The 23,683-nt window shown below is 36.9% G+C and overlaps 1 protein-coding gene across 1 annotated transcript in view; it reads left to right on the top strand.

The window, feature by feature from the left end:
* The window catches only part of ZNF407 (zinc finger protein 407), a 391,671-nt gene that overhangs the window by 230,654 nt on the left and 137,334 nt on the right, over positions 1-23,683 (top strand). Inside the window, exons 5-6 of the mRNA XM_063299035.1 lie at positions 6,618-6,784; positions 11,964-12,047. Coding sequence (XP_063155105.1) covers positions 6,618-6,784; positions 11,964-12,047 — 251 coding nt within the window. The remainder of the gene's footprint in view (positions 1-6,617; positions 6,785-11,963; positions 12,048-23,683) is intronic.

Below are 23,683 nucleotides of genomic sequence, written 5' to 3'. Positions count from 1 at the left end.
CATAAAGGTGTGATTTCCATCCTTCATCACAAGAAATATAAACAAATTTAATAACTCTTCAGCCCCTATAAGGTTAAAGAGATATTTCCTCATCCCATATCCCATCCCTTATCTATAAGCAAATCCATAAAACATCAACTTTTCAATCCTCGTGTCAACAAAAAGTCCATAAAGGGTTGTCAGAACGTTGGAAAAAAAAGTCTTATTTTAACCTTTATATTCCTTCCTTTTATTTCTAACAGTTTTAATCTTTAATTCAATCAAATATTGTCTTAGGATTTGATTTCTCTCCAATTCTTCTTTATTCCATCGCACAGATTTCTTCAAGGCTTTAACAAGCCTCTTTTGTAGATCTAATAAAAAATTTCCCAGGTCATTCTCTTGGTTTATCATTTGTATTTCTCCTTTAATTTTTAAAACGTCAGCCAGTTTCTTTTCTATATCCAGTAAAGCATCCTTTTCCAAATCATTCTCTTTGCCTGTCATTTGTAGTTCCATATTTGGTACTTTATCTTGTCAGATAAAACTTGTTCCACATCTGTCATTCCTTCATTAACATCTTTTAGACATAGTCTATAGTAATGATGTCTGTTTCTATAGGCATAGAAGCAGACATCATTACTGACACTGTTGATATTGTAGTTACTAGCTTCTGGCTCCATTCTTCAAAGATCTCCTTCAATATTTCTGATGTTACAATATTTTGTGTCATTTTGTAAGCCCCAGTATTAACTGGCATTAGGCTTGTATTTTTTTTTCTTCTATTTAAAATCTTTAGTCCCCTCTAGTGTCCAGTTTCTAAAATCATCACTTATCTTTTGTTTTGACTTGCAATAACCAGGTTATCCAAAATAAGTCTGTTTCCCATGAGAAGCTGTTTATTTTTTTATAGTTAATTCCGAAACCTTACAGTAAATGCCAATATTCCAAATTTATCTGGATCCTTAATCCGTTTATAACTTTCTTAGATCAAAATCCTATTAAGCTCTTTGCTGTTTATTTCAAATTCTTTAAGTTCTTAAGCTTATAATTAATTTTTCTTTTGTTCAGAGTTGAGGATAAACTCACCCAATGAAGACTTTTCAAACTTGTCATTCCAAAGGTGTCTAATAGCTTCAAGATGGTTAATAGGCAATTTCCAAAGTGATTAGAAATTGAAGTTTGCAAACTTCATTTCCTTCAAAAGTCTCCACTGCAGTTGCAAGGAAGATCCTGTCATCTCCTGGAGCAAAAACCCCTGGAAGACCACGAATAGCAGCCATCCAGAGCACATGTAGGCAATCTCCTATCCTCTCCATCCAGAGAAGTTTCAAGGAACCAGTTTACTCAATGTTTTACTTATGTTTTACTTATTGATAAAATGTGTTATATATTTTCTACATGCTGCACTGTGGTCAGAGCTAGTTTTTACCTGAAATACAATCATCTGTTATTCTCCTATATTAGACTTAAATTCCCTATTTTAACAACCTAGCAGTGACAGTATTGGGCTAGATGGGCATGGAAAACTTAGTCATTCATAGCACTAATCAGCTTGCAGTTGGGGGTCCTTGGGCAAATCACGATTTCTGGCTTAAACTATCTCACATCATTACTGAGCATTTTTTAAAAAAAAGTCATTCTCAACTCCTGCAGTTACATTTTGTTTATATCAGATGAAGTTTGTCTAATTTGCTTCAATATCTAGCTATCATTTGGTGAATTACAGAGTCAGTGTCAGTATTTACTCTGAGTTTGCTGTTCTGTCATTTTAAAGAGAGTCTCTCAACCTTACTTGAACATTTTTATTATATGTGAATAATAGAGCATGCTTTGGGGTTCAGTAGGTATAATACTGTGAAATGTGCATCTTGGAAGATCTAAAAATGAAGGATTTATATTGCCATTCATAAAGTTGTAATACAGTCAAGAAAAACTGTTTGTTAAAAGATAGCATCTGTTTAACCTGCTTATTTATTTCTTGTAGTTGAAGGTTAGAATGATAATAAATATATGAGGAAATAAGTAGATAGGAGAATTTAGCTTAGAAATAAGATCCCTGTCATGCTTTTGAAATGTAAAATACATGAAGACCTGACAGATGTGATTTTTTATGGTGCATTTGGAAGTATTTAGCTATATATATCATTTGCTAGTGCCAGCAAGCAATGATCAAGTGATAATGTAATTTGAAACTTTGATGCAGTATGTGGGTTTACAGATTCATGTATGTACATATATGTGCACATGCAGACACCCATGGCTATATCATTTTTATTTTTATCTTTCTCTTATATGTGTTTGTAAATACGTTTAGTGGTAAATTAATAATTGCTTAATGTAGCCATATCTGAAAATTTATACAGAAAAAATCTTTAGTCAGACTGCATTGTGCACATTATGTGAAATACTTGTTATTGTTTGAAACAAGTAATGTTAATGTTTATTTGGAGAGCAGTATCAAACTGATTGTCTTAAGCAACACATGAAAAATAGATGAGTTTTCTGACTCTGAAGAGAATGGAATTATATGACAATACCCAAAAATCATTATTTTTGTTAAAGTTCACAAAGCCTGAGTTGTCTTCTTCAAAGGCAGGTGACCATCAGAATCATGATAATTTGTGTAGTGATCTAGACTGAACAACTAGGGCCTTGATTTAAGTTTTTTCTTACTGTTGGATGCATATTGTTTCAGGAAAGTCATTTTTATGTAATATTCCCTCCAGATCTCTTACAAATTGCACGCACATTTGACAATAGGGATTTGAATCATAAATTAGTTTTCAAAATTAAATAAGTACTTTAATGTAAATCAACCATTTATTCCTGACCTTATCTCTTCTTGTTTTATTTTTATTTTATTTATTTTCTATCCCACCTTTATTATTTTTATAAATAAGGCAATGAACATAACTAATACTCCTTCCTCCTCCTATTTTCCCCACAACAACAACCCTGTGAGGTGAGTTGGGCTAAGAGAGAGTGACTGGGCCAAGGTCACCCAGCTGGCTTCCACGCCTAAGGCGGGACTAGAACTCAAAGACTCCTGGTTTCTAGCCTGTCGCCTTAACCACTAGACCAAACTGTACTATATATACTTCTTAAGTATACTCTTATACACTGACATTTTTTTAGCAAACGTTTGTTCCTTACAACAGACTGCATTCTACCATCTTAAAATTTCTCTATTTTCCAATTTTCAGTTAACATTCTTCCCAGGGACACACATTCATGTAGTTGCTGTAGTTTTTTGCCAGTTATGTATAACTACCAGTTGTTCACTCCATTTTTTCTGTCGAGCCACACTATTTCGGCTTTGATTACATTTAATTGCAGATCCATGCTGCTAATTTTATCATACCATCAATCTAACTCTGGATGCAAATCATTCAGGTTTTAGCCAACGGCTTTGTCTACACACAAAACTACACATACTTTCATAGTTCTGCAAATACTGCAATCAGTCATTTATTCATAATTACATTAAACAAGGGAATATCATATGTTTTTGTTTTAATACTTGATCAGTGTTGAACCATTCACTATGCATTCAATTTATTTTTTCTATCATGTACTACTCTTGCCATATCCAAGAAGTGATCTTCATACTTGTGGAAAATAATCCAAGCCAATTCACATTATCATATGATTTGTCACAGTCACACTATAAGTAAATTGCATCCATATTTTAGCATTTCTCCAATATACTTGTAGCTTTACCATTTTTCATCATACTTACTGCTTTTCTAAATTCCCTTTTCTTCAGTTTTGTCTTGGACACTAACGTAGCATTTGTTTTACTTCCACTCATTGGCATATTGCTGTCATTCCTATACAGATCTCTACAATATTCCTTTCAGTAGCCCCTCACTTCAGTTTCATTCAAAATAATATCAAATTAAAATAACATTAATATTATTTTAAATTCTATTTCCTCTGCTGGGGGCTCCTTATTTAGTCTTCTTCAGCCAGTTATCAAACAACTTTTTATTTCCCTCAAAATTGCTCTGCATGTTTTCTTTTAATCTTAACTATTCCTTACTCTCTTACTATGTCCTTTGTAGCTTTCTTTTTCTCTGTGTGCATACTATACAATACCTTTTGCTCTCATTTTTGGCAGCAGTCATTATAGACAAATTAATCATGCTTTTAGATTTATAATCATTTTTTGCCAATGATACATTTAGACAGAATTATGCTTAAAGCATCTGTGTGAAACGAACATGTTTTTCTATGCAGATACTCACCATTCTCATTCATTCTTGGGTCTCCAAATGGGCCAATCACTTTTTCTGTTCTTTCTCATGTCATTCCACTCATCCATTCCAGCCACATAACAGAATGTTCATTCATTCAGAATTTTTTATTCAGAATGTAAGAGAATTTCCCCCCAAATTCAACTCTGGTTCTTCCATTAACACATTTACTGGAGCATGGCATGCAATAATTACCAACCTATGACTTCCCACATACTTAGACGCCCACCCTAGATGACACCACTTCCTACTTTCTGACATACCTTTTAGTGGTTTCATTCATAATTAAATCTACACTTTCACTTTCCTATATGTATTCTCTTTGCTGTACTTAGTTTATATATGTTTTGTTTTATCTGGTCACTGACCAAAATATCTATATGTTTTCATCAATTCCATTTCCTAAGATCAAATCACCTTCATTCACATATTACATGAGTATAATCCTTTTCTCTTATTTTCACAGACTCACAATATAACTGTTTTTTCCCTAGTATTTCACTCATTAATCCATACTCTTTACCATTTATTCTTCTTACATCCCAAATCACAATCTTCCGTATGGATTGATCATCACCTAATGAATCCAGAGATTTTGATCTCTGGCGCCCATCATGGCTTTAGTCAATAGAGGACTCATCCACAGAGCCTGCTTCCCATGGTGCAGTGATACCCCAGTAACTCGTTGCTGAGGAAGGTCTTTATAAGGAAGCTTCCATTTTGTGTCCAGAGTACGAAGACAGTCTGAAGTCAAGTTACGGTGTTCTAGCCTGAAAGCAGTATTTTCCATCTTATCCTGACACAAGACAATTCTCAGTGAATGAAGGAGGAGACCTCAGATATTGGCAATCTGCTGGGCTCAAAATGACCTGCTGTAGGACTGCCCTTCCTATCTGGCCACTGGTCTGTACTTCCACAGCCATTTGTGCTGTGGCTGCCAAACCACATACCACTCTTGTTTGCTTCCTTTTGTATGTGAGGTTTGGTCAGTGGATTATTACCTTCATGGAAAGTCAAGGTCAATACTTCCATTTGTAAAAAGCAGATCTTTGCCCAGCACTTTTTGTCTGGGAACAGATCATTAATTGGTTAAGGCTTTATGGCCATTATTAACAAATAGCTTGCATTCCTGAATGTGTTATTGAATATCTCTCTGTTCCTGAACAGTTAAGTAGTGATGCAGTATATAAACTTCTCATACTTGTTCTTCAGTCTGAAAAGACAAGGCCATCCCTTTTGCCTGACTTCTTCACTATTGAAATATAGTTTTCTGTAGGGTTGCCCTTGAAAAGTATTTGTATTGGGAAGCTTCAGTTGATCCAGAAAGGCAGAAGAAATACCTAGTGTTAGTTTTTCTTTTGCTGCACTGTCCACTAACTTGACCCCAGGTTCAATTTCACATGTTTTTGTTTTAGTTTTTAAACTCTTCAAGGAAAATGTCTTGGGCTTGGTTTATATTAAAGAGAAGTTCACACATCACAAATGCCTCCTGAACCTTTCAGTTGAGCTAGATATTCTTACCATCATGAAGCAATGTCAATGCCCACCAGGAACGTAGCTTTTTCTGTTGAATCTCTGTGGTAGAACTGCACCCCATTCACGGGAAAACTCAACTGACTTAAACGTTGGAATAAATATATCTCCCCCTCCTCCAAATAACCTCCTTCCTTCTTCCTTTGCTTGAGTGAACTTTGATCATTAAGCCTCTTATACCTTTTAACTTTGAGCTGGTCTAGTTTTGATATGATTTTATTCCTTAACTGTGGAAATGTTTAAAACAGTAAACCACCTCCAGTTCAGCCTTTAGCAGTTGTTTTCAAGAAGTGCCTGAACCTTTCAAGAAATGCTGGCAGACCTTTTGCAACCCCCTTTAAGACTTGCCGCGAGAAGGGGGGGAGGAGGGGAGAGTGTTTTGTTCTGTTTACTATGGTAACAGTGTTATTACAAGTAGTATTTCACCTCCCCGCTGCAGTAACAGCAGCCTGGCATAGAGCAGTGTGGTTGTCTGAGTAGTTTAGTATGGATAGCTTTTCATTTAGCCTTTGCTCTGACAGCCCATGCTCGGATAAGTGGTGTAGGCCTGTACAGGTGAAATCTATTCTCACATTTGCCTCAGGGGTGAGTGGACTGTAACAGAATTTTTCAAACCCGTTGGGCCCAACCGCAAAGCAGAGAATAAATGGCTGAAGTGCCAAGTCTCGACAGAAAAATCAATGCCTGGTTATACAGACATGACAGACCAGGTCTGCAATTCTCTTCATGAAAGTCTGTGTATTTAGCACAGTTTGGGTTAAAAACATGCTTTTTTTGTCAGTTTGGGGGTGTTGCACGCATGCAGTTAATTCCTTCCCCCCTTCTTGGTTTTCTTTTTGTACACAGGAAATTTACTTGCCCCTTGTGCAATCGAAGTTTCACAGAGAAGTGGGCCATGAACAATCATATGAAACTTCACACAGGAGAAAAGCCCTATAAGTGCACATGGCCGACTTGCCATTATTCCTTCCTCACAGCATCAGCCATGAAAGATCACTATCGGACTCATACAGGTTTGGTTATCCTTTTCTTTTCTTGATATGGGTGGGGAAGAGGCTATGTATGGCTGTATTGGAATAATAATAAAGCTGGGGTTCAAGATATGCCTTTAATTCTGGAACCATTAAGGCAGAATTATTACTCCTGGGTATACACTGGGTTCTGCTCGGTAACATCTATAACATCCCCCATCATGGAAGTGTGAAGAGAAAGGAGCAGGTCCCGGCTATCAAATTCCTGAGGGCATATCTGTACCTCTTAAACGGGTGGGAATTTAAAGACTAACCTTGTATAGGACTACAACTCCTAGAATTCTTGACCAGAATTACTATTGCTTGCTGAACTCAGGGTACTAAAGTTCAACACATCTAAAGGATGCCATGTTAGAGAGGGTTTTAGATTTTTTCAATTCGCTGATCCTATGCTTTTTCTTCAAGTCATATTTAAAATAATTTAGATTTGCTTTCATGTTATTTTGTTAGGAAAGGAAGCTACCTGTACTACGTTTTCTAATGCTAATATTAATTTAATAATACTATTATTAGAATATAAAAATAACTAATAAAACTGATGTGCATAAGGTCTATTTCATTTAAAACAGCTGAAGCAAATGCCCACATCTGGATATGCAATGATTTCATCATGCGACTAAGTTGATTCAAAAGACTGAGTTAGACAATCGTTATGTATGCTGCTGATTAGTGAAATCCTGTTTAGATACAAATATGTATCAAATGAAAAGGAGAAAATATTGTCTAAACAGGTGGACCTTCTGGAACTAAGTAATAGCTGGCACTGCTGGAAAATGATTACTTGTCCTGCATGTTAATTTTCATTGTATATTGGCTTTTACTGTAATGAGTAAAGCGGAGATATATGTTATATTTAAACAAATGAATAAATATACAAAGGACAGGTTGCAGCAAGGAAAATGAGCTAAATCTTTCTCCATGAACCAGCTCTAACTGAAAAATTATCCATTATTTGATACCAGCTGCTTCCAAGAATGCTGAGGCTGCATTCATTTTAAAGCAATGTGGTTAAAGTTTAAATTAATGCCTTAATAAAAATCAGATTTATATAACAAAAGATACAGAGTTTACTACAGCAGGGGAAAAAAAGTTAATAGCTGTACCTTTGCTGTAAACTTACTAGAACAAAGATCCCAATGAAGGTCTTAAATGTCTTTAATAATCAACCCCTAGTATTAACTGAAAATACTACTAGGCACAGAAGCACTTCCAATTTAGCCTGATTTTTTAAGGAGAATATTAGAATTGTGCTGTAATGTGCAATATAATGAGATAAGAAGGAAAAGTCAGAAAGGCATCTGAGGTTATAGTAGTACGTGGTTGAAACTATAAGATAGGAGAGAAATGATCTTAAAATTAAAATTCTCTAGGCATTTTGTAAGAAGATGAAACAGTGTTTCATTAAATTAAAAAAAAATCCTGAAAAGATTTTACAATTTTCTGAAAATGAAATGAGTTGTTGCTAGAAATTATAGGTTAAAAGTTCTTTCAAGGCAGTTTGTAGGGAGCCTGGGACTCCTTAGCTTCCTTGACAAGGGTGTTGACGATTTAAGGTCTCCAGCCTGCCCTGAGAGATCACTTATATCGAACAGCAGATGAAAAGCCAGTGCAGATGTAATTTATCGTCGGCGTTTCCTTCTAAAGAATAATTGTGGAGACTTGGTTAGATCAATAATATGGATTTTTGTTGTTAGGTCTTGTAGTCTGCACCATAATGAGAGATAGGGGACAGTGGCTGTTTTCTAATGGAAAATAAAGGATTGGTTTCCGTGTCTTTCTACATTTGAATGCAAAGTGGCACACTTGAAACTAATTCAAGTTGTTAAGAAAAGAACCATTTTCTATTACATTCCTGATATCATATAAACATGGCATGTTTGATCAGCCCCCTGTACCCCAAGTGATATATTGCTCCTTAGATCCATCTAAAAGTCTAAAGGTTGTAATTCCTGGAGGAAGAATGAATGTTTGTTAATGTATGGTTTCAGACTGAAATCACGTGCAATGTATCCTCTGACACATAAATGTAAGCAAGGTTGCATCTAATAACTGTTAGGCTTATATACATGCCTATGTTCAAACAAACAAACTTTCAGTAACATCCATGCAAAACTAAGTCTAAAGCACAAAAGAAATGATGGAAGATGAAATAAAGTAACCACTGCCCCCCACCCACCCAAGCCACAAATTCACTTACATGCCTGGAATGAATAATAGAAAGAATAGTAAATACCACCACATTTCTTGAAATTCTTTGAAACCCAGTAGTATTGTTTCTACCTCTCAGTCAATCAAAAATTTTCTTCTGGGATGTCCTTTGAATTAAAACCATAGAATGTGTAGTATATAAAGAACATAGGTGGGTGGCATACTAAGTACAGTTTTGTTTGGATTCCTGATTATATAGTAAACATGTTTTGTTCATTCATAGTTGGTGGTTGAGAACCAAGATAAAGTTCCATGCGTCCTTATTTGCTATAAGAAGAAAATGCTACTTCAATCAGATCTCTCTACCCTTTAAAAAAAAAAAACTTGTAAACACTGAATTGCAGTTAAGAATCAACTGTGTGTCTTAATTGGAGTTATTGAGCTAGATAGTTCAAAAGATTTGTGTTTCTAACTGAGTAATACTAAATTATAGCTACATTTTTGTTATATTCCCTTTTTTCCTTTCAGTTGATATTCTGATGAACTCAGGTGCCAACAAAAAGCAAAATGGTAGAAGAGTCAGCAGAAAAATAGGCATTTATAGGGGATTTTCTTTCTGGAGGGTCTTCTGACTTTCACTCCAGTGTTAATAAATTTAAAATCATGTTGCTTTTAGCTGATCTTTCCCTGGAATAACCTTTTCAGAGTGGAAATAAAAGTTTCATTTTTTCAATATTTTTATTTATTTATTTTGTGTTGTTTTGGTAAAAAGTAGCTTTATTCTACCAGCACCAGAAATATCTGCCCTGCCCAACTGGGCCAAATTGCACCTCATGCATGGAAAACATATATATGGATGTGATATTAAACAACAAGCTCTGATCTGTATGCAGTGGAGTGGAGAATCATTGTAAAGAACTGCTTTTATAGGATGGTTTGTTCATTTGTTTTTATTTTCTTATGTATGTATGTTTAGAAGTATTTTGCTCACCTAAGTTCTGTTCTTGATGTTGCTGCTATCTGCAAAGCTTTCCTACGTGTCTTTGGATAGTTAGTTTTTCCAAGGGCAGCAAGCTCCCTGTCCCATTGCAACCTGTTACCGCTGCTGATTTGCAACAGGGACTAAAAAGAAGGTGCAGAGCTTCATGACAGTAAGAAAAAAAGTAAATCAAGAAATAGCAAATCTGAGAGCCCTCCTGGATCAAACAAAAGCCTGACTAGTGTAGCATTTATGTTTCATGCACTGGACAGCCAGTTACCCTCCGGAATCTTATAAACAAGGCATAAAGACAGCATTCCTCCACCATTGTGGTGGCCCAGCAACTGATTATTCACAAGCAAACTATTTCACAATCTATTGGTAGCTCTTAGCTGTGAGGAATGTACCCTTTGATATATTTAGCCTTCAAAGTGGAGGGGGAAAGCACAGCATTTATTGAGGCATAGTGAGCTGAATCCCATTAGTGGCCTAGGAATCAGGACTGTCTTAGAGATAGAGAAGTGTAGTAGGGCTTAAATAAAAAAAACTGCAAAGTATGTATAAATATGGTATCAGTGGAGAGGGAAAAAGTGCTTGGGGGCAGGATTCTGGAAGCATTAGACCTGGACAGAATGGGCAGCTCAGTCTAAGGATGGGATGGGAGGACTATTGTTGTGGTGGAAAGATGACATGACATTGATCCTTAGCTGACAAAGCCTCTCAGACTAAGTCTTCAAGGTATACATCAACTAATGGAAATTGCTATGTATGTATGTATGTATGTATGTATGTATGTATGCGTATATAAAGTTAAGCTGCTGTAGAGAATGTACATTCATAAGGAACAAGAAAGCAGATGCCTGTGTTGTTAAGACCAATAGGAATTCAGAAACAAGCCTCTAAACTCCCATACCATAAACCCGCTTCCCTGTATAAAAGCCATTCTGCCATTTATTTGAAATACTTTCCCAGTTTCTTTAATTCCCTTCCATTGGTGCATGGGTGGGAGGGTACAATTTGTCTCCAAATGAGCCAAATGACTCGTCTGTGTGTTAACGCTGTCTTATAATTTCACTGGCTCCCTCCAAGGTTAGCATTATTATTCTATAATACCATTCTTCGTTGGCCTTGTGGGATGAATCTGCTTCACATGCCTGGGCTTTACTGACTAAAAATGCTACTGCAGAATGATATACTGCATTTATAAACTGCAAAAGGCAAAATTTTATCTGGAATAAAAATACTTTATAAATGCACATTTACACACTTTTAACAAGTAGCAACCTTGCCAAATCTATCTTTTAATGGTTTCCAAGGCTTAGAATAAGGACATATCTTTAATATGAACAATGTAAGTCCTATTTCAATTTCTGAAGTAATCCCTAGACTTGTTTTTTTCTTCATTATGAAAGTTTTAGAAACATAAACAGCACTGAGCTGCCATTGGTACAGAATAATGTAGGTTTTTATTGTTGCCTATTTCCTTTTCAGGAAATAATTTAATTTGTATAATTTACTGGGAGGTTTCTGAAGAAGAATGTGATTAAGTCAGTTAAAATTTGTTCAACATCTTTCTTTTGTAAAGCCAAATATATTTTTTATTTAAGGAGATACAACACATACAATCACACACACACATGCTGTATAACTGTATATTAACTTTTCTAGGCAGCCTTTCCTGAGCACAGAAAGGCCAGATGTATGGGAATTGTAAAAAATCAGGATATGCATAAAAACTGTTCAAGTGCATAAAGCAGCCCCATCTGGAAGACATCTAACAGAAATGAAGTTGTACAAAACCATTCCATTGATAATAAAGCTAATTTTTATGGGTCTGACAAGTATGTAATTATGTTCAGTGGTGCTTTTCAGATTTTATCACAGTCAATAAACTGCAGTGGTAATTTCATTCCCATTTGACATATTTACATGGAAACATTTGATTGGAGGAATTAGTAACCCTGAAAGCCTTGATAGATATGTTTTAATGATCTGTGACCTCTGCAGTCCCTCATCTGTTTATTGTTGCAACAGGCGAGAAGTCATTCCTGTGTGACCTTTGTGGCTTTGCTGGTGGGACACGTCATGCCCTCACCAAACATCGGAGGCAGCATACAGGTCAGTTAAACTCTCTTTTATCCTTCAGTATGTTCTCTGCTGTAAAGGACTGTCATCTAGGCTAGAGAATAAAGGAAATAATACAGCACATTAGAATCCAAAGAATGTATCTCTTTACTGCTCATTTTTTTGCCTTTACAAATTGATATGCCTAGGGTCTATATTGAATGCTTTCTATATAACTTGCTGTATTTTTTCCTTAAGACAAAACACTGAATAGCAGGTGCCTCTGTGATTCATGGCCTGGCTAAACTGTGTATTACATAAAGGTTTTGTGAAAAACTGTCTACAAATTCCAAAGCAAGATTAGGAATCTGGGATGTTTAGATGGAACATTTTCTACTGAGTTATTATTTCAAGCCACATAGGGTACCAAGCATGTGTACAGAATATTCAAAGCTTCATATTTGGTTGGTTCATAAAAGCACTGAAATGCAGATTATGTTAATGTTATCCCGAGAGTGGCTTCTAAACTTGAGGACTGGAAAGTAGTCCATATGCAATACCAGTTTTTTTTAAGGAATCCAGGAAGTTACAGCTAGTTATTTTAACTTCTTACTGAATAAATTGGTAGAAAGATGGAATTGTTGTTAAAGATAGAAGTGCCAAGTATGTAGAAGGACAGATCTTGCTGAATCAGCATGGCTTCTGCAGAGAGAAGTTTTGCCTCAGTAATCTTTTATAGATCTTTTGGAATGTCAGCAAGCTGGTGTTTAAGGCTGATTTGGTTGACATTGTTTACTTGGACTTTTTTTTTTTAAAGAAAAACTCTTGACAAAGATCTGTACCAGAGATATTTGAGCCACATCTGAAATAATGAGAGAAAATGATGAAGTCTTTTTATGACTAATAACTGGTTAAATGATAGAGTAGGAATAAAAGAATTGTTCTCACAAAGGCAGAGTGTAAACTGTAGGACTGATACTATACTTAAAGTTATTCTTAAATTATTAGGAAGAACAGTGATGGATGTACTTTGTCTACAACACCAATTTATTTCAGGAAGCAAAACCAAAAAAGAAATGCTGAAGAGCTCTTGAAGTATCTCTGAAACTGGAGAAATAGCAAGAAAATGGCCTTCAGTATAAGCAACTGTAAAATAATGCATATGGAGGCAAAATATCCTGTCTTCAGTTATGTACTGATGGGGTTTCAGTAGGTGCAATTGACCAAAAAAAATGTTGGTTTCTGATGAAAATGTTGATTTGGTTGTGAAGAAGTCAGTTTCAGGGGTGAATCTCTGAAAAAGAATAATAATTTTAAAAATCCAGTCAATTTCTCAAGTAATTTATAAAATTGTGGTTATTGCACACAATTGAAATTCTATGAACATTCACAGAACATGATGATCCTGTGATCATTCATCTCAAAAAAGATATTGTAAAGTTGGAAAGGATACACTCAAGAAGCTAGAAGAAGTCCTCTATTAAGAAGGAATACAATCTTTATGGCATTTTAGCTTAGAAGAATGGCACATTAGGGGGAACATGCTAAGGTATATAAAATAATGTGTTGTTTGAAAAGAATGGATAGGCCTCTCATAATACTAGAATCTTGGATCACCCAATGAAATTGAATGGTGGGAGACTGTGATTTGACCAGAAGATATGGTGAGTATAGACTCTCTTAAACAGATTTGACAGATTAATGGAGTAATAAGGTTAACAGTAGCTATTAGTCATGATGACTATATATATATATTACCTCCATTACCACAGTTAGCATGTCACTGAGTACCAGTTGTTGAGGGAGTAAGTATTCCATATGTCAGCTACTCTAAAACATAGGCTTAATTTCATTGATATTCAGAAGTTATTTTCAGACAATTTATATCATTTGGCACCAAGTGTATGAAAAGTGAAGACAAACATAGGGGTGAGGAAGACAACCCTCCTCACCAGTATCATATATGTTGCCCGCATAATCCACTGATGTGCAGGAGTGGCTTGTTTGAACACAGCCATGTCTATGCAAAAAAGCTTTCTTTTCTAAATATAAACACTGGGATTGACCGGATTAAGGGCAAAACTTGAGAGTGAGAATTAAAATGGGGGTGGGTGGAGGGGAGGATATGAACAATGCATAAAGGGAAGGATGCTATAGTTCCCTGACTTCTGGACTCTTTAGAACCCTAAGCCCTCTTCATGTAGTTGCAAACTATAAACATGGAAGCCAACGTTGTGCAATCAAGGTTCTCTGTCTTATGGAGGGTTGTAAATTTTCCCTGTCAATGCTGGGAGGTCATCTAAAAAGCAAGATCCTATTTCATCTTCATGCTTCATGCTTACATTCTGAATAGTTAAAATAGGTGTTGTGAAAACATTCCATGATTTACAGGTTTTTGTCAGGAAGATTTTGTGTGTGACGTGTGTGTGTGTATATGCCTTATACAGGCACCCATTTATTTGCTCAATAATGGAGTCCTGACTTGTTATTGGAAGGAATTATAATGGTAGATGTGTGAATGGGGTATATTTCCTTCCTTAAGCACACCGTTTAGATTGCTGATAAGTGCAGTGGCCGCCTGGTTTGTCAAGTCAGATCTTGTTCACATCACTTGATTATAGGCATGAATATTCGAATTTAGCCCTTTGATTAATGTTGTGTTTAAGATGACCAGAAAGTTCTTTCAGTGGTGCTGTGGTTATCATGTGCTTCACATTCATATTATTGCGGTAATCCAATAATGAACATGTATGTCTGAATCAGTGTTCACTTATACTATGTTTCAATGTTAACAATAGGGAGCCATTTTTATATATTCCTCTATAGTGTAGAGAAATATGGATATATATACTAGAGCACCATGTCTAATTTTCATTGCTTGCCAATGCATATTTAGCATAATTTGAATAAAATTTGCGTATTGTGCAAATTGTGATGTTATTTGTGCCATCTCTATTGTGAAATTAAAAGTGGCAGTTCTTAGAGGTCTTTCTAGATTATCATTGGCTGATGGAGATAACTGCTTTTATTTGGACTTCAGCTATGAAATGTTAAAAAATGTATGTACTGGCAGATAAAGGTCAGTTTCTTGGCAGGCTGTGAAATGTGATAAAGTTTTTCAGTTAGCTGGGTTGACAAAAAAGCCCTAGTATTATTAAGGTTGTTCAAATTATGGGTAAGCCTTTTGAAACCATGAGATATAGAAATCATGAGATTGGAAGACATAATGAATGGAGTATATATTAAAATTACCCTCTTTCTGAAGCTAATATCATGCAGCTGTCTTTTGTACAATTTTGCTTTATGGTCTGCAAGCTAGAAACTTCATTGTTGTTAAAATCCACTTTCCCAGTTTAGGAACTTTTCCAGTAGTTGTAATATTGGGGAAGGAATGGTTAGTGAGATTATAGATGTTTTAAGGCCTGCAGTCTCTTCCCCATTTAAAGGAAGTTCCACACAGTATACTTTCTGTACAGAAGTGAAATGACTTGTATACTGCATAGAAAATCTTGTGCATTTTATATATACTTAACATACTTAACACGTAATAAACATGCTTGTGGCTATTACCCTGCATGTACACTCAGTTAAAAGAAGTCTGTCGATTGGATGAATGCCCCAGTGGATGATACACAGAGTAAACTAGACAAGTGTCTCAAATGATTCTTCCCTCAGTGCAGCAATGACCTTAATTCTCTTCTAATGTACATATATACTTCTTATAATATCAGATTAAAGAATATATTATTCATAATGATAGTCATATTCACTCACTTTTACAGTATTCTGTTTTATTCTTAATTTTGAACAGCCAAGCTTCATAACAGGATTAGCCTTATATCTGAATACTGAGCTCTCCCTGCTTTCATCTGTGTCTGCTGGTACTGTTCGTCATATATATAATCACATATTGTTTTGTAGAACCTTACATTTATTCCCTTGGCAAACTTGTGAGGCAGTTCAGTATGCCCATTTTACAAGGTGACTTGAAGCTGACTTGTCTGTGGCCACACAGTGATTGGATTCACACATGACACTATCCCATTATTTGCTAAGTAAACCACAATTGACTTGGTTCACACCACATGCTAAGTGATCAGTAGTGTTTTATAAGCCACAGTGGTTTCACTTTCCACAACATGCTAAACCAAAAAACAAACTAATGAACCCAGCCGGTATCCATAGAACTGAAGGGATTTGCCCCCGTTTCTCTGTGATGCAATTCATGCTCTCCTCATTCATGTTCTATAGAGAACTTACATGTTTTATGTGTCCATTGAGACAATACTGTGTCTTTCACCTAAATATGGAAATATTTCTTTCCTTCCTATTAAAATAGCTGCTTTTACAGAGTGAGTTCTAATCTGTTGCACATTCAAGTTGGCATTTATTTGTTTGTCCCACCCTTGCAGAGTATCTGAATGCAGGCATTTACAGGTTATAGATCATGGAGTCTACATCTAGCTGGCCTAAGTTTATGTTTTATGTCACAACCAGAGGCTTGTTATTACTTTGCTATTAACTTTATACTATATAGGACAGTATCTTGGAGACAGAGGGATCTGTCTTTTTGGCATTTATCCGCCTCTGTGGCACAAACAATCAAAGATGATTCTTTCACAGAAAAATTACCTATTCCTCCTGTTTTCTTCCCCAAAAGCAGTACAATGCACCTTCCACTGGATTCAGTATACTCTGGCTGATGCCATGGCTCCCCCCCCCACTTTCTTTTCCTTTTGTTTCTTGCACCCTGCTTCAGAATACCATTTTGTTTTTGTGTTCTTTGACATAGCTGTCCTTGTACACAGAGTACCCAAGCAAATTATAGACAGGTCTGAAGGGGATAGGTATCAAAAGTGGTCTAAATGGCTTAAATAATTCCCTGCTGCAATACAAACTGTCTAGAGGGTTGACACAAAACATCTCCTAGTTCAAGATTTACTTTTATCACCTGTCACAGACCCTTGATTCAAGGGCAAGACAGCCGATCTTCACATGCAGTTCAGGAATCTTGGCCAGCTTAATAAGCCTCCCCACTCCCCTCATCTTCCAGGCATCTGGTGAATTGATATCCACCAGAGTGCTTTTCTTGTCTGACAGATGCTTGACAATGGGGGAGGATTGACTTTGTGTTTTAAGGACTCTTTACTACTTGTATCTCCAATTCTTTGTATACTTTCCTTCTGTAACTATTTAGAAGAGTAGACTTTGAAGAGTGAATTTCTGAAGATTTGGGATTTTTATTCATGCCTGGTCTCAAGGAGGACTGTATTTCCTTTGCTGATCTAGATAGGATTGTTGTCTTACACACAGTAGTTTGGGTACGGATTTTACCCAGATAGTTGAAGCAGAATCTATATCCTAATTGGCTGTTTTGTGCCACTGCTGGTTTGATAAAAACATATGTCCCATATCCTTTTTACAGGGTCCTGAGCTCCCCAAAGATCATGCTATAGAACTTTATGGCAGACAAGCAGCTGTTTAATGCACATTTTTTATTATCCCCCCCCAACACAAACATTAAAAAAAACCACATCCAAGCCCCACTCCCATTCTCTTTAGCATCATTACTGTTTCCAAGTCCTATCCAGTTCAGTCCAGTGGATTTTTTTTTTTTTTTTTTTTTGCAAAAAAAATTATTTTTTTGTCTCCACTCATGATAGAAGGGGCACATGCATCATTAGAGGCATGAACAGAAAGTACAGGTTCTAGCAAACAATGTATTCAGGCTGATTGAAATTGCATATGCAGTAATTTTAGTAGAAGATAGCAGCTAAATACTATAGGTCAGGCAATGCAATTACAAACCCCTAAAACTAAAATCTTTCCCACCATGTGGGTCTACGAAGTGCTACATGGCCTTCCCATTTGTGCCATCACAAGCAGGTTTATGATGAGATGACATGTCTGACTATTGCTTACAATACTGTTTCATGGCTTATGAGATGTACAGATATGTTGTGGATCATCACTGTCAGGCATTAATTTCCTAAATTAAAACTGGGTTCACACTTAATATTTACGTGTGGAAAATAAGTAAAGCATTATTCAGGATTGATGCTCGGATGGCATGTTTAAGAAGAAGAGGGTCATCCCTATCAGTGGTCTGTCCTAAGTCCTATCCTCTTTAACATCAACTTTTCTGGGTTGAGCCAGATGACTAAACAGGCTCTGACTCATAATCATTTGTAAAATTAGAATGATTTTCCAGTTACAGTTTTAATAAGCATTCCTGTATTTTGAAGCAAACTTAGTTAACTAGTCTTCCTGAATCATCAACCACAGACTGCATCACCACCACTGTTTTTAATATAAAATATGTACATATTATAGAATACATAATTTCATTCACATTATTATTGTGCCATTCATTGTTCATAGTTTACTTATATAAAGGTGAGACTCCCCTATCTCCTATTGTCTCAGCTTGCCCTACCAAATCTAGCAGGGAGGGTATGCTCTAGATCCCTTCCATTAAACAATGTCATCTTGTTGGATGCTAGAACCATGCCTTCTCTGTGGTGGCACCTGCCTTATGTAACAGCATCCTTTCAGAAGTTAGGATGGCCCAGACCCTGTTAGCCTTTTGTAAGGCTTTAAGAACCTGGCTATTCCCCTAGGCATTTGGCCATGTTGTTAGGTGAGCTCTGCTGGTTAATATGGTATATTATTCTTGAGTTATTCTTGAGTTGGATTGTGTTTATGGGCTTTGGTGTTTGGTTTTGTTAATTATTATTGTTGTGGTGGTTTTAACACTTTTAGGAGATGGGCAGCCTTACAAATTCTAAAGATGGATAGATGGAGAAGAATTATCAATGCATTTTTCAAAATATATGATATAGACAATTGGTTAATTGTCATATATCATAAGCCAATCAAGTAATGTGTTACACTATCATTTACATCTTCCTACTAAGAAAAATATGCTTCTAAAGAAAACACAGGGGATCAGTTGAACAATCTTCATGGTTCTTTTCCTCAAATATTGTCTTGGGATCAGTGCAGCTAAAACATCACCTTCTAACTATAGCTAGTCAGTTGGAACATTCCTTTGCCCAGTCTATCTTTTTTCCTAAAGATGTTTGGCCTTTTTATGCTGTCCTTAACCATGGTAAATACCACTGTTAATGTTAAGTTAATGCTAAGTTAATGCTATTGACTGAGTGCTTTTGATCTTTTAATTATAAGTAATGAACCAGGTCTTCAGCAAAGGATCGTTACCTTGTCGTGGTGCTGGAGCTTGAGCACCTCAATGATGCCATGAGCTAAACCGTGAAGGGCCATGCAAGACGGGAAGGTCATGACAGAGAAGTCAGACTAAATGCGATCCCTGGGGAAGGTAATGGCAACCCACCCCAGTATTCTTGCCGTGAAAACTAAATGGATCAGTACAACCAGAGATATGTTAGTATACCATCGGAAGATGAGACCCCCAGGTCAGAAGATGGTCAAAATGCTACTGGGGAGGAACAGAGGATGAGTTCAACTAGCCCCAGACGTGATGACGCAGATAGCTCAAAGCCGAAAGGACGGCTAGCGGCCGACGGTGCTGGTGGTGAACGGCAAATCCGATGTTCTAAGGATCAACACACCATTGGAACCTGGAATGTAAGATCTATGAGCCAGGGCAAATTGGATGTGGTTATTGGTGAGATGTCAAGATTAAAGATAGACATTCTGGGCGTCAGTGAACTGAAATGGACTGGAATGGGCCACTTCACATCAAATGACCACCAGATCTACTACTGTGGACAAGAGGACCACAGAAGAAATGGAGTAGCCTTCATAATTAATAGTAAAGTGGCTAAAGCAGTGCTTGGATACAACCCAAAAAACGTCAGGATGATCTCAATTTGAATTCAGGGCAAGCCATCTAACATCACAGTGATCCAAATATACGCCCCAACCACAAATGCTGAAGAAGCTGAAGTAGAGCAGTTCTATGAGGATCTGCAGCATCTACTGGACAACACGCCTAAAAGAGATGTTATTTTCATCACAGGAGACTGGAATGCTAAGGTGGGCAGTCAAATGACACCTCGAATTACAGGTAAGTATGGCCTGGGAGAACAAAATGAAGCAGAACATAGGCTGATAGAATTTTGCCAAGACAATTCACTCTGCATAACAAACACTCTCTTCCAACAACCTAAGAGACAGCTTTATACATGGACTTCACCAGATAGACAACACCGAAATCAGACTGACTACATCCTTTGCAGCCAAAGGTGGCGGACATCTGTACAGTCGATAAAAACAAGGCCTGGAGCTGACTGTAGTTCCGATCACGAACTTCTTCTTGCACAATTTAGGATCAGACTACAGAGATTAGGGAAGACCCACAGATCAGCTAGATATGTGGAAATGGAAGAAGACAATAGAATAGGAAGGACAAGAGACCTCTTCCAGAAAATTAGAAACATCGGAGGTAAATTCCAGGCCAAAATGGGTATGATCAAAAACAAAGATGGCAAGGACCTAACAGAAAAAGAAGAGATCAAGAAAAGGTGGCAAGAATATACAGAAGACCTGTATAGGAAGGATAACAATATCGGGGATAGCTTTGACGGTGTGGTCAGTGAGCTAGAGCCAGACATCCTGAAGAGTGAGGTTGAGTGGGCCTTAAGAAGCATTGCTAATAACAAGGCAGCAGGAGAGGACGGCATCCCAGCTGAACTGTTCAAAATCTTGCGAGATGATGCTGTCAAGGTAATGCATGCTATATGCCAGCAAATTTGGAAAACACAAGAATGGCCATCAGATTGGAAAAAATCAACTTATATCCCCATACCAAAAAAGGGAAACACTAAAGAATGTTCAAACTATCGAACAGTGGCACTCATTTCACATGCCAGTAAGGTAATGCTGAAGATCCTGCAAGGTAGACTTCAGCAGTTCATGGAGCGAGAATTGCCAGATGTACAAGCTGGGTTTAGAAAAGGCAGAGGAACTAGAGACCAAATTGCCAATATCCGCTGGATAACGGAAAAAGCCAGGGCGTTTCAGAAAAACATCTATTTCTGTTTTATTGACTATTCTAAAGCCTTTGACTGTGTGGACCATAACAAATTGTGGCAAGTTCTTAGCGGTATAGGGATACCAAGTCATCTTGTCTGCCTCCTGAAGAATCTGTATAACGACCAAGTAGCAACAGTAAGAACAGACCACGGAACAACTGACTGGTTTAGGATTGGGAAAGGAGTACGGCAGGGCTGTATACTCTCACCCTACCTATTCAACTTGTATGCAGAACACATCATGCGACAAGCTGGCCTTGAGGAATCCAAGGCTGGAGTTAAAATCTCTGGAAAAAACATTAACAATCTCAGATATGCAGATGATACCACTTTGATGTCTGAAAGCGAAGAGGAACTGAGGAGCCTTATGATGAAGGTGAAAGAAGAAAGTGCAAAAGCTGGTTTGCAGCTAAACCTCAAAAAAAAACCAAGATTATGGCAACCAGCTTGATTGATAACTGGCAAATAGAGGGAGAAAATGTAGAAGCAGTGAAAGACTTTGTATTTCTAGGTGCAAAGATTACTGGAGATGCTGACTGCAGTCAGGAAATCAGAAGACGCTTAATCCTTGGGAGAAGAGCAATGACAAATCTCGATAAAATAGTTAAGAGCAGAGACATCACACTGACAACAAAGGTCCGCATAGTTAAAGCAATGGTGTTCCCCGTAGTAACATATGGCTGAGAGAGCTGGACCATAAGGAAGGCTGAGCGAAGGAAGATCGATGCTTTTGAACTGTGGTGTTGGAGGAAAATTCTGAGAGTGCCTTGGACTGCAAGAAGATCAAACCAGTCCATCCTCCAGGAAATAAAGCCAGACTGCTCACTTGAGGGAATGATATTAAAGGCAAAACTGAAATACTTTGGCCACATAATGAGAAGACAGGACACCCTGGAGAAGATGCTGATGCTAGGGAGAGTGGAAGGCAAAAGGAAGAGGGGCCGACCAAGGGCAAGATGGATGGATGATATACTAGAGGTGACGGACTCGTCCCTGGGGGAGCTGGGGGTGTTGACGACCGACAGGAAGCTCTGGCGTGGGCTGGTCCATGAAGTCACGAAGAGTCGGAAGCGACTAAACGAATAAACAACAAACAATGAACCAGGTTCTGGACTTGGGGTTAGATAGCTGCCTTCTTACTATCACAAGTTGGTACCATGAGATGGTAAAGAGAAGGTAGGCAAGGGATATATAAAAATGAAACCCACATTGAAATACAATCTCCAGGTCTTGTGTATTTACATGCAAAGTCATGATGCAAGTACAAAAGGCAGAGCATGAATTGTGAAATTAGGAATGTTTCATCATTTTGGCATAATTGTATTAAGAAAAAATGCTTGTGCCTGTCATCCCTTAGTTTCTTATGTTCAAATTCCCTTACCTTTTAAGCAAATTTTTATTTTATTTTTTTTTCTTTAAACATTGGAAGATTTCACTGCTGTTACTTAACAGGGTTTGCGGGTGGAGGATAGGAGGGTTGTATAAAAATAGAAAGGTGATTGATCTGTGTAGTAACAGAAATACAAAATTGTATGTGTGTATGTGTGTACGCATGTGTACCGACTTTCATAAAGTATGGAGAACCTGATGAATATGAAAAGACAAGCTTCGTGCATATGGCAATCCTGAGGCAGTTACTATGAAGCTACAGAAATACTTGAACAGTTTGTGCCTTTGTTCAAAGAGTCTCATGAATTTTTGAAGACAGTGGCTTATGTGACCTACACAGATCCTGTTTGTATGATCAGTTCCATTTGCTCATTTCAGTCTTGCACATCTAGGCATTTATAGGTCAATGTAATAAAGAGAGAAAATTTAATAATATATGTGTTTTATCCAGATGAGTGGCTCACTTTGCGTTTCTATTTCTCATGTGAACTGCTCTTTGACTTTTAATGTGCAGTTACATTACTTGGCACTGAATTTAATGTATTATGTAGCTTCGTTCTTTCACCTTCCCCCAACCCAGCGCCAAAAAGAAAAATATTCCATATAAAGAATAACTAACCCAATATGCTTTGTGCCTTTTCATTAAATGCTTATTAGGAGAGAATGTGATGTTTGAAGAGGATTGTTATTAACTTCTAACAAAGCTAGTATTTGTAGGCATGTTCAGAATTTAATTACATGAGATTTTCAGTGATACATTTTATTGGAAGTATGTTATCTCACCAACTTTCCTGAACACTGACCATTCTCTCAAAAAAGATTGTTAGTTTGCTCTTCATTTTTCCTGTATTGTTGGAGGAAGGTTTTTGTTTGTTTCATATTAATCTTAGTGGACCCTTCTTATGCTCCTCTATAGCTTCTGCTCAAGATATTCTTCATTTGCATCTCTTTTCATGCATACATTTGCTCTCTTCATTAAAAGGAACAGGAACACCATCTTGAGTGAAACCTCTGTAAATATGGATCAGAGATCCATGAATGGCAGTCTGGACTTGAGGTGTAATTTATACTCAGCCCCATTCAGAAGCAAAAACTGTAAATGCTTGTATATGACTTTATTTGTTTGTTAAAATGCTTTTCAAATATAATAACCTGGAAGCAGTGGGTCTTGAAAGCAATAACACCAGCAGAGTGAAGCAAACTAAGCAATAAAATCACAACATACTGAAAAATTTAATCTGCAGTTTAAAAAAATTACAAGCAATTAATTAATTGTTTAATTAA

This window comes from Candoia aspera, chromosome 3 (assembly GCF_035149785.1).
Source record: "Candoia aspera isolate rCanAsp1 chromosome 3, rCanAsp1.hap2, whole genome shotgun sequence".
Classification (NCBI taxonomy): domain Eukaryota; kingdom Metazoa; phylum Chordata; class Lepidosauria; order Squamata; family Boidae; genus Candoia; species Candoia aspera.
The sequence above is the reverse complement of the archived record's forward strand: the minus strand, read 5'-3'. Positions and strand labels throughout refer to the sequence as shown.